The 12,809-nt window shown below is 41.4% G+C and overlaps 1 protein-coding gene across 5 annotated transcripts in view; it reads left to right on the top strand.

Annotated features, from left to right (window-relative positions):
- The window catches only part of arap2 (ArfGAP with RhoGAP domain, ankyrin repeat and PH domain 2), a 171,489-nt gene that overhangs the window by 94,276 nt on the left and 64,404 nt on the right, over window positions 1–12,809 (top strand). For all 5 annotated transcript variants that reach the window (XM_085136842.1, XM_085136832.1, XM_085136817.1 and 2 more), the window contains one exon: window positions 4,563–4,688. In XM_085136842.1, coding sequence (XP_084992968.1) covers window positions 4,563–4,688 — 126 coding nt within the window. The remainder of the gene's footprint in view (window positions 1–4,562; window positions 4,689–12,809) is intronic.

Here is a 12,809-nt window from a genome sequence, read left to right on the forward strand (position 1 = left end):
GGACTCTGCACTGCAGAGGCACCGACAACACGTGGGTCCTGCACGCAGACTGCTAAACAGTGTAATAACAACAACTTACTCAACCATGGTGTCTGAGGTTCTCCAGACGGGAGCATAATCCCAGCCTTAATGCAAACTGTATGACGGGAACAAAGCAGCAGCTGCAGAGACTTGCAGGAAAAGGGAGGTTTGATTTCCTACTTCTATAGAAAAATGAACATAGACATTATGACTGAGAGAACACACGAGCATTATTAATTGGACAAAAATAAGCTGAACGGATATTAAGTCATAATGTTTTTCTTGTTTTGTATTCACCTTTAAGGCAGAGTTTGATCTGTTCTTATATCTCTGTAACATTGGCTAACAGTTTGCTAATAAGATGCCGCAGTAACACAGGCCCAGAGACTCCTCAGTGACCCCCTGATAACCGCTCGTCTCCGGGGGGGAAAATGCGTATTCCCTTACCAGTTGCGTGTTTGCTTGCTGTCGCTGCACAAAAACTGGCATATTAGAAGAGGTGTATAGTGCTGCACTAAAAAACCTCTTTGCAATTGCTTTGGTCACCAGCAGATTACCACAGTGTCAGTGTTTCCATGAAAGATGCCAATTAGTCTGTTATTACTCACCAACTATTTGTTATATGGTTGTGAGACTGTGAAGAGAGCAATGAAAACTGCAAATGGACGCACCATTATCTTTCAAAATAAAAGCCGTAGCTTTTGAAACCTATTGGTTTCAGTGGTCTTCAGTGTCACTGTGTTTAGTTTTCTCCACATTTTGCCACGTTTTTATCAATTTTTGCTACCACTTGGTGATCAGGTAGCAATTGTTTGTGAAGGGCTTGGCAGCTTCTAAACAAATAACGCGCTACAATAAGAATGCACTACTGACCACAATATTCATAAGGTGGTTTTCCTGTCCAGTACCCTGCTAGCAATAGCCTAAGTTTGTTTCTTATTCACATTTCTCTGTGTATTTCTAATAGGTTACTTGTTTGTTTTAATATGAGAAAAACATTTTTTATTGTATAATTTTTATGTTTTGATATGTTTTTATGCCTTTGGAATCCTTTGAACCTTTACATTTGACATGGATTTGAAATTGCAATATATATACTGTCCTTATTTGTGTTTGAGTCTATAATTACATTTAAGTTTTTAGAGATTCATGGCTCGTTCTCTTCTTAGTTTCTTTGCACCACTGAAACAATTTTGGACAGTAAAGAAAATGCTTTCTATAGAGACGCATGATGCTGTAGTTCTTAAATGCTCTGTAAGTTGGGCTTCTAAATTCTTTCTTATTACGTGCTTACTTGATAGTTTACTTCAAAGCAAAGAGTATTGATGCACATTTGAACACAATTAGCTCATCTGACATAATGAAACTACACACATAACGATGTTCAGAATAAGCTTTCTTGTTAAATTAACTGGCTGCTTTTCGCTGGGGAACGATACGCCGTCCTGAGAAGAGGCATTAGTGGTGTTACTAAAGGGTAGAAATGTCACTTCAATCAAAAGTGGTTTCAATTAAAGTTATTTTACCTTGCTTGATGAGGGAGCTGGTGGTAGTGAAGATAAAATCGGTAAGATATTTCCAAGGCTCTGGCAGAAAATTGAACCCCACAATTGAAGCTAATTGAATTTGAGAATGATAAGGTTGAATGTGGGGGAGCTCTTGAAGTTTGCGAGAAAAAGAGAGAAAAATGAGTGACTTCTAATTTTAATGGACAAAGATGAAGCAAGGACACAGTGTAGAAATTATTCGTTTTTTTAACAGATACAGTACGTGGAGGACTCTGCCACGAAGTGCTCTCACAATGCTGCGTCTTTGACTTTGTCACATGGTCACTCTCTTTCAATGTCATGAATAAATAAACACCAACTTGTATAATCATTTTTTATTCTGCTTGTGAAAAAAAAGAAGATAATACTGTGCTGCTTTATTGATGCCCACGGGAAAATACTTTCCATATGTAGGTCAGTGCACGAGTTCAAGAACAGCAATTGTGAAGCCAGTGGGGATTCATTGTCTTGCTTACGGGTCCTTCAGTAGTGTGAAAGCCTACCAGAGCTGGATCGGGGATTCACATATTCGGCTTGAAGGACAGACTTTTTAGTCAGGTATTTTATACGGATGACACTGGGAGAGAAAGCTCGAATCACGCGTGGGATTGGTGTTATTTTAATCTAAAACACTTTCCACATCCCAAATCTGAACAGCAAAATGAGATCTCAGCAGTGATTGGCATGCACTGGAGGCTGGTGTTAGGGGATCTGTTAGAATATCAGCTAATACAAGCAGTGATTGTCATGTTAACGTGTGTAGTGGAGCCACTGTACTATGGTTAGAGGGCAGAGGCATCACCTTGTTGCCCCTTTCAGCAAATGTTCTTTGCAAGTGAATTATTTACTGAGTGGAATTCTACAGGAGAGAAATCACAAAGTTATTGAATAAAGTATGAAAAATTACCCCAGAAAACAGCTTTGGGTGCACTCGGTTATTTTCCCATTGCTGATAAGTTTGTCTATTTATGTGATTTTGCATATCGTATGATTGTGAAACCAATTTAAATGCTCACTTATTACGTTAAAACAATTCTTAAAAGCTGCAGTAGGCAGAGATCTAGAAAAGGTGAACCAACCAAAAGCACCATAACAGACATAGACATAGGCATCTTCCCTCTCCCACAGGACAGGAAATGGCATTTGCACTGCAAATTAGGCCACACTCTCACTGGGCCACACTAGAGACTGGTTTGCGACCCACTGTAAACCTTTCCCTGACCGGTTGGTGAGTGGTTGCTGGAGGTTGCTGGCTATTGGTAGATAAATTTGTTTGCAAAGAGGTATACAGTGGTCTACCAAAAAACCTCCTTGCAACTGGCTTGGTTGTAGTGGATTTCTGCAGTTAGCCATAGTGTGCATATGTCAACTACTAACCAAAAATGGGGAACAGTCGCCCTCAAAGTAAGCTTTTAAAATTTGTTGACTCCAGCGGTAAGTCGAAAGTTTTGTTCAAAAGGGGAACATTTTCCATTTCTGGACTGTCCTGCACTTCTTGCAGTTTAACCACCACTTGGCAAGTGGTTGGAGAATGTTTGGCATTTTGCATGCAGAATGCAGACAACCATGGCAACTTGCTAGTGATCAAAGCAATTACTAGGTTTTTGGTGCAGCGTTATATATCTTTGTGACCAATTTTACTGGCTGAATACCAGCAACCTCCAACAACCAGGAGTTCAAGCCCTAATCTCTCAGGTGAAAATTTCATTGGCTTTACTCCATTGCACCACAGCTTCTTACTTAATACTTCATCCCTCTGGGCCTTTACTTCACCTGATCTGATCTCTCTCCGGATTAGGAGATGCCATCATGGCACCGGTTCTGACATAAACGGTAGTAACCAGACCGAAAAGCAGCGCACATTTCGGTGCTTTATTTCTGTGCTTTTTTTTTTCCTAAGCTGTGATACACTTTAGATTCTAGCCAATCATTTTACGTTTCCGGATAGTAGGCGGGCCCAGGTACATACGTTCTTTTAGAGCAGAGCTACAGATTAAAATGCCCAAGGCAAAGCGGTCAAAAGTCTGGCTGTACTTCACAGCAAAATATGCAAACTCAGCAGCCTGCAACAAGTGCTTTAAGCTGATACTGTGATACTGTCAAAGGAGGTAACGCCTCAAATCCGATGAAACACCTGGCGATGCATAGCGTTTTTTTTTAAAAGCCGAGAAATGCGCCGTATTTGATAGCTTGCTGCGAGACCTCACACCGTGCACATCTACTGCGGGTGTGGTGCCTGTTATCGGACCTGGAGCCCTGCTAGTGTAGCAGAAATGATGACAGATGATGATGGCAGCAGCAGCAGCCGGTCTTCTCTGCGTGAATAGCTTCATGTTGTTCGTGTGTAATTTACGTTGAGTAGACTAACCACATTATTAAATTAATGCATGTAAGGTAAACTAGCAAACACTGTCGTAGTTACATGCGGCTGTCTTCTTGTTTGATGGCAGATACTCCCTTCACCCTGGCCAAAAAGGCTAATATGACCAAAGAAAAAGTGGAAAACAGTTAAACATGAGAGGTTTTTGGACAAAGTTTGTGTTTTTTTCCATTGTTTAAGCACTGCTTCCAGCCCAGAGTGATACCATATATGCCCCATAGCTGCAGAAAAGGCTAACATTGTTATCTTTTTACAAAAAAAACAGCTGAACATGAGAGGTTTTTGGACCAATTTTGTGTTCTCCATTCTTTAAGCACCGGTTTGAGCACCGTTTAAGCACCGGCACCGTTTCAAAAGTACCGGTTTGGCACCGGTATCAGATAAAACCTAAACAATACCCATCCCTACTCCGGATACTTGAATAAAAATAAGTAATTATTATTTTTTTCTCCAATGTTGCTTAAAAAATCTGATTACTCCAGCTTTGCTTTGCATCCCTTGAGAAAAAGGCAACATAAATGGCAGTAAAGGAATGAATGAATAGACGGTGCCATTACATTCTTTGAGGAAAACCATTTCTTTGCTCATGTGTTCCTCCTCTGCTTCCCTTGTAGCTTTCCCTCGACTGGACCAATGGTCAGAGAACGCCTGCCTGCCTGAGGCTTCCATCTTCATGGACGGTTTCCTCTACATCTCATCTTCATCTACCAAGGCGACCTTGGACCGTCGCGGTAGGGATGGTGAGTCAAAATGGCATTTTTGCAAATCACTGGCAATTCCAATCCATCCATCAGTCCATTTGTAAGCAATATAAGCTGCATGTTTGTCAGAGGTCTCCTCCAGTTAAGCGCTGATCGATCAATCAGTGTCAGTCTGTCAGCTGTCAAACTGCCAATCGTTTAATCTGTACAGCAAGCAGTCACAGTCACAGCGATCAATGAATTTGTCTTTCAAACGAGTTCTTCCTCGTCCTCTGGGAGATCTTGTCAGACACAAGTATGTTAAATGAATCATCAGTGAATGCACTACGGAAGCACGGGGCAAATCTGACAAAAAACTACAACAAAAAAACTAATTAAAGAAAGAATTTTAGCACAAATCCGTTGGAAATGTACCTGAGATGCCTTCTCCAAAACTTCAAATTTCTCTTTCTTTTGTCTTCCAAGTGAGTTTAAAACTTTTAATCAGCTTCCATTTCTCACCCAACTTCAGCTGCTGCTGAACCTCCTGCTCTGCAGTGGTCCCACTTCTCCAAACAGCTGGAGCATTTCTGGGGCCCATGGGTAATTAGGAGAAGGAGCCAGCTTTGGGTAATGCCTCTGGGGGAAGGGGGTTATTGGGAAGGTGGAGGAATGGGGGGATGGGGGAGAAGCACTACCTGCCACTTGAATGAGCTAAATCTCCTTCATGTTCAGCATGATCTACCTCCATTTCCATTATCCCACACATGCACTGCTCTCATTGGCGGTTGTACATGCTGGCTAATGAACAGGGCTGAGGTCTGGGGAAATTGCCTCTTAGAGAAAATTGTGGAAAATTTAGCTGAGTATCTCTCAAAAAATCTCATTATCTGCACAAATGAAATTCGTTTTCATTTCATTTGTTAAAGGATAATTCCAGTGTAATGCAACTTGACTCTTAATTTCATAGTTTTTGGCCAAAATTTGTATTAGCCATAATAACGTGGTTACTCACCGAGGAAATTGGGAACAAGGTGATTTCACTGCAAAAGAAAAAAGCTCGACAAGAAACCAGAATGATCAAATGACCAGTTTTGAAGCGTATCTGAAAGGGGGGGGGGGGGGGGGGGGGAGTCAGATTAAATTAATTAATTTTTTTATATTCTGATCATGTTCTATCAACAGAATGAAACTACAAAAACAGAATTTACTAATTATTATTATTTTTTATTCATGACTTGTTCTTCATGTTTTTCATCAAAATAGAAATGAAAGCAAATGAAATGGTTAAATGTTATTCTGTAACGCTATAGAGCAGGGACGGGGAACTCGTCCCGCAGGTTTTAGATCTCACCCTGGGTCAGCACACCTGAATCAAATGATTACTTCATTACCAGGCCTCTGGAGAACTTCAAGACATGCTGAGGAGGTCATTTAGCAATTTAAATGAGCTGTGTTGGATCAAGGACACATCTAAAACCTGCAGGACACCGGCCCTCGAGGCCTGGAGTTCCCCCACCCCTGCTATAGAGCCTTCTACGCATTACACATAAGGCCATGTCCACACTAATACATTTTTGTTTGAAAACACATCTTTTTCCTCTCCGTTTTGGCCCTCCGTCCACACTCAAGGAAAACGCAGCGTTTTGAAAACGCTCTCCAAAGCAGATACATTTGAAAACGCAGTTCTCGCCTCGCAGTGTGGACAGCAAACCCGGAGCCTTTTCGAAAACGATGACACGTTTTAGTCATGTGTTGCAGTCATGTGACCAATTAAACTAAGATAGCAGAGGGCATTATACAGCAGTTGTTTTGTTTGCTCTGAATCTTGACAGCCCTATTAAAGATTAATATCAGTCTGTATATGCGTCAGATAGCTTTTCTTCAAATTCTTTAATTCTCACTCGCTTTTGCAACTTTGTACTTTTGTGTTACTCGCAGCAACAACTCCACCTCATTGTTAGTCCATTTAAAAAACTCTGTGCTTTTCCTCGACATTTTGCTGCGACGTTTCAAAGAGCTGGAAAGTAAAAAAAACGGCAGACAGAAATGAAGCAGGTCGAATCGTCTTGCGTTTCACGCATGCGCAGTACTGGGACTTTTTCGGCCGTTTCAATGTGGACGCACAACAAAACGATAGAGTGGACAGACGAAAACGCTGTTTTCAAATTTATCCTAGCTAGTGTAGCCGTAGCTAATTTAGGCTACGTCTACACTATGGATATGCGTGCTATGAGGCTCGCGGTGCACAGTTTCTGTGCTGATGTTAATGCCAGACGAGGTTTGGAAAGAAGGTGGAGCAGTAACTACTGTTACTCATTGTGCTCAGGAGTTGGTGAGCACATCTACATTCACAATAAATGACTTACCAGAATAGGTCATTACTGAATGTCGGTGGACCTGTATCAGATGAAAATATAAAATGTTAAGTTGTTGTAATAACAAGATAATTTTTAAACTGCATTGTACTGTTATCTTAGTAAGAAGTCATAACTAACCACCCCACGCTGTTTAATATTAGCTGGTGTTGTTTATGTGAATGTTTTGCCAAAAATACACTGATGTGTCTGCAGAGCAGTGAGAGCAGCTCTAGACTGTAGTGGTTAACACGTTGGCTTGGTAAGCAAAAGGTCACTGGGTCGATCTACCCACTGTAGCCATCTTGAAAGTAACTTTAGTTAAGTATTTCCTAAGGTTACAGTCTCTGCTCGAGGCCATACCACCCTGAGCATGCCCAATGGTTGGTACTTGGATGGTCGCTTGCCTGGGAATCCTGGCAGCTGTGGCTCAGGATGTAGAGCCAGTCATCTATCCAGTGCCTGCTCCAGTCTACATGCTGAAGTATCCTTGGGCGTACTTTGACATGAACCCAGAGTTGCCCCTGATGTATCCATCGGAGGTTGTGTGTGCGAATATTAGATGAGGTGCTTGGATATAGAAAAAAAGCACTTGTATGAATGTGACTGAGTGAAGGAGGCTTGTAGTAAAAAAAGCGCTTTGAGTGCTCTGTTAGCTTAGAAAAATACTATATAGTTACCAGTCCATTTACCATTTTGTATCCTAATATAAAAGCCGAGATGGAACGGGAGTACATGGGTTGTTGTTCCACATACAGCGGGTGTTTCAGTATTGCTACAGGTGCCCATTTTTGTTGGCCACTGTCGTGCATTTTATACCACTTGCAGTCGCCGCGCCATCCCCTCAGATAAGTGCTTGCAATATTTCCTCCAATAAATACCTTGTTATTTCATCAATTATAGAAAACCACGCAGACACGGCTTTTGTGCTTTAATGGTGCTTTAACTGCAGCTGCAGCTGCTGAAAAATTCAGAGGGGTTGGGTTCAAAACTCTTCAATCACAAGGAAATGCTGTCAGGACTTTGCGAGCGCAGAGGGGTGAGGTATTTTTGAATGTGCTCTCCTGGATGCCTTTTGCTCGCAGGCTAATGGTTTGATGGTCTATAGATGCACCAAAGTCCTTAATAATTCATACAGTAGCTTGTGCTCATGGCTTAATAAAAGCACTCTGCCACAGTGTCTTAAACTTCACCATCTTTTTTGGCTTGGAGAGAGCTCTAGTGAGCTGTTGTGCTTCCACTGATGGGAACTAGTATGTGTAAATTAATTTGGCAAGCAGTTTTGGTAATGCCTTTGAAAAGGTGGCTGGGGGGCGAGGACCAGTGTGCTGGCCCACAGTAATGAAATAAAATACAACGCCTGCTTTGCATTTGGCAGCATGTTAAGTCAAGACACTGCTGCTAATATAGATTAGGGTTAGAAAAACAAATTTCCTTGTTTAATTTAACAGCGCTGCACCGTCTTCGGCAGCATGGCACCACTTTACCTCCCGCTTCCTGTTGTGTTTGAGCTCGGCTTCATATCCGGTTTGTACAGTTGATTCCAGCGTCAATTAAGTCCTCCCCCTTCGAACGGGCCGAGTGGTGACTCATGCTACTCCCACACTGAAGAGCGTGCACTTCTCCGTGTGCGCTCGTGTGAGTCCTTTGAGGGGAAAGCGAGACAGTTAGTGTCTGAAATGGTGAGTGGCAGCAAGGAAATGGCATCCTCAATTTTGTTTGATTAGTTTTGTCTTTTCCCTCATCAGCAGTGCTCTGTTTTTTCCCTTTCCCCAGCAACACTAGCTCAGAAGAGAAGAGAGAAGAGACAGATGTGGAATTACATTTTACTGAGGACAGACATCTGTGTGGAGAATTCAGTTACTTGCAGCTACAAAGTTGGAGTCGGGTTTTTGATAGTGAACCAAATCTTCTTTGTGGTTTATGGTAAAAATTAGCTTTCAAAGACTGCTTAAATAATTACAATTTCTAAGTAGTCACGTTCATATTGCTCTGTTTTTATTTCACGAGCACTAGACAAAGCCGATTGAAACATTTGTCTTAATCTAATGTACTTTTTGAGGTGTCTGTGTTTATGTAACCGCGCCTCCTGCCTAAATGAGTAAGCAGTGCTGTTGCTAAAGCCAGAAATACATGGCAGATAGTGTGTATTTTTTTTTCCTTTATCTTATGCCATATCTGTCCATTCCTCCCTGTAATGAAGTGGGCTGTAATTCTGGCACAGACAGATCGTTCAGATCCCTTCAGTTTCTCGATTTCCATTTCCAGCCCCCCTGACAAGCTGTCCAGCAGATGTCTTCATCACAGATATTTTAGTCTGATGGCAAGATAGGCAGAAGATTGGTGGAAGGGGTAGAGGTGGGAGAGTGAGCGAGGGAAGAGGTTGATTCAGTGGAAGAGGGGCACAGCCGTCTCTTTCGATGCATACTGAAATGGGTGCCTGCGCCGCGTCGATAAAAAGTTTCGGGGGACTTTTTGGGTAAATCTGGGCGAGCGCGGTTAAAAATAAAACTTGATACACATTCAGAGTTAAAACTTTTGAGTAAACTTGTTATTCTATAAATGCGGCTCATTCAGTCAATGAACAATAAGACAGTTTAAATGCCACATTGACTGGCTGCTTTGTCTAATCAGCCTGCTCATCGTGCGCTCTTGGAGCATTTAGCACATTTTACAAATTGCTGTAGTGAGAGAGGAGGTGAAGGGAAAAGGAGCAGCAAAGGGAGAAACTGAGGTTCCACATAGTAGATTTCCTCTGGAAAACACTATGCGGGGAGAGCTTTTAGTGTATAAGCTAATTGGCCCAATTTAGTGGGTGCAGGCTTGTACCACGCTTGGCTTCCGCTAGGCGTTGTCTCTGGCGGCTGGTTGTGGACTCCTGCGGAGAACGGCTGGGCCGCAGGGCCGTTGCTGTGTGTGGGGAACAGCTGGCAATGGACGCAGCTGCTTGATTGTAAATCAAGCACCATTGTTCCTGCTATTGCGCTGGTGCTTGTGTGGAAGCTAGTGGTATCCCACCCGCTAAGGAAATGCCGAACCACAAACAAAGAGGGAAGATAGATGCACATGATTGGGTGATGTGCAGATATTTGATAAAGCCAGTTTCCTGGGGGAATATCTTCAAGGGATCCAAAGGCATTCACTGCTGTGGTAGGAAGTAACTTGTGCCACACATTTTTAACACAGTTGCATTCAAGTGATTGAAACTCATTGTAGTTATTTACAGAGACCATGCCAGTATGGCACTGAAATGGCAGCATCACATGTCCTGCATCTAGAGTACAGCTTCCTTGCCTGATTTATAGATATTCTTCTACTTTGTGTGTCTTCTGTCTTATCCATAATCCATCAAATCAAACATTCATTCCCAATTCAAGCTTGAAGAAGATCAGTAGTGATGTCTCCAATTAGATTTTTTAAATTCTTGACTTGTGACACTTTGTGGCTGCCCCCCTTTCTACGATCTCCTCGACGTGTTAGGGCTGTATGTGAGAATCTGTACCTGTGGTTTTGCTGCCCATTATTAGGATAATTCTTCTAAAAGTGGTAGAGGGAGCCCACTCATGTGTCCACTCTGATTAGACTCAGGATCCCCACAGCAATTTGCTTCCTGGATTCACAGTGGGACTTTTAGTGTCTTTGTCCTTGGATGAAGAGGAAATTAAAAATGTTTTCTTTGTGTCCTCGGCATAGATGGAAGGTTTTGAAGATGTCTGTTCAGGGAGATTGGATCTAGATGCCACAAATGGCAGCGTCGCAATGATATCCATTAATATTCCTAATATTTGCATATTTCAAAGGCATTGTAACTTTTTATGACCTTGATGAGAGGTTTTGAACCTCTCCGGCATGTTAACCTTCAATAAAAATCAATATCTAAGAGTTATTTTAAACAAATGAAGCTCTCCATTTTGAGTTTAACTCCTGTTTTATTTTCATATTGAAACATGTTTTTTTCTGCACCTCCAACAACAAAATTTCCACCTTACAACTGGAACAGTTACTCACAGTCTACTATTTAAGCTACAGGAGTAAAACAAAAGCACTATTATTTGATTGTTTTGGCTGCCCAGATCAAGTTTTCATTTTCCTGGAAGATTAGCTAGAATTGCATAGTGAAAACAAGGCTTTAAGCAACCAATCCAAACACTCATTTTGTCATTATTCTATAGCCAATTCATTGCACAACCAACATTTACTTTATTATCATACCTTGATGCCTTGCCAGTTGTCAGTTTAATATGTTTTAAATGTGTAGTTGTTATGGGGGATTATAATGAGACTTCTGCAGCAATACCAAATGAATAGTATAAAATATATATGCATTAGTTATGGAAAAATGGGTAAACACACCTTACGGCAGCTGTAAATTTCTAATCGCATGCAGTTTCTTACACTTTATAGTACTGTGTTTGTGTCTTGAGCCACCCATCATCTCTTTATATTCTCACCAAAATGGGAAATTTGTGCAGCAATTTCTTGGGAAATGTGCAAACATGCATATATAAATATATCATATAAGGGAAACTAGAGTTTGTACAATTCAAACGAGCTTGTCGATGAGTTCTCTTATGCAAGCTTTTGCGTCATTTCTTACAAGAAAGTTTGAAGGACTTTCAAAAATCGTATTTATTTTATGTTTTTCTATCCAGCTATGCTTTTACTGCTTTGGGAGTGTGTTTGGGATCATTGTCATGCTGGGAAATGAAGCTGTTTCCAATCAGATGCTTTCTCAATGGTTTTACATGGTGGATCAAAATCTGAATGTACTTTTCTGTGTTCATATTTCCATCAATTTTGACAAGATCTCCAACACCAGTGGCTTAAATGCAGGCCAACCGTGACAGAGCCTCCACCGTGTTTTACAGATGGCTGTAGGTGCTTACTGTTGTACAGCTCTGCTGACCTCCTCTGTACATATAAATATGATCTAAACCAAAGTTTAAAATTTGGTTTCATACCTCTATCAGACCTGTTGCTGCTGATTTTCGGCACACGTTTTATATAGCTTGGCATACCTCTCCCTGTTTCCCTTCTTTAACAATGGCTTCTTGACAGCCAGCCTTCCAATGAGACCCGTTCTGATGAGGCCTCAGTGAACAGTAGACGAATCAACCGAGGGACCAGAAGCCTGTCTCAGGTCCTGTGTCAGGTCTTTGCTCGAATATTTTCCTATTTCTTAAGGACATGACTTTCAGATAGTATTCAACTGCTGCAGATTGTTTTTAGGCCTTGGACTTCTGCTTTTGTCTTCCACTTGGAGGTGACACAGCACGCCATGCTCTTTTGCTCTTTTGCATTTCCTTCTTAATGCAAAATACTGTTTATGCCTCTCAAACTGTTATCTTTAGTATTTTCATAAATTCATCTAAAGAAATACGAATGTGGGAATTCTAATTGTTGTTGTACTTGCTCAATGAAAATAAAGGGCTATTCTATTCCATGTGTTTTTGCAACAGGCTGCTAGTAACATAGTGCCTAAATCGTCTGTTGTGTGTAGACACAATGCCGGTTCATCCCTTGAGGTATGAGTTGTTTTATGCTTGAATGATTCACAGGTCAGTGTTAAGCAAGACTGAGTGAAAAAGGAGCTGAAACTTTAAAAGCCTTCAGAAAGCCTAAAGAACTATTACTGTAGACCATGTTCAAAAATTACAACAAAGTCTGACTCCGTGGAAGCAAAATCTAGAGAAATGAGAGGATATTTAAGACGTTCAAGGTGCTGTATGGAGTGTCCACGTGAACGCTTACCCTCTGTCGAGGCCCAGATTCCCAGGTTTAGGAGCAATTCCTATATGGAAGGGATTTGCCATTCTTTTACTGG

The sequence above is a fragment of the Neolamprologus multifasciatus genome, chromosome 3 (genome assembly GCF_963576455.1).
Source record: "Neolamprologus multifasciatus chromosome 3, fNeoMul1.2, whole genome shotgun sequence".
In the NCBI taxonomy this organism is placed as follows: domain Eukaryota; kingdom Metazoa; phylum Chordata; class Actinopteri; order Cichliformes; family Cichlidae; genus Neolamprologus; species Neolamprologus multifasciatus.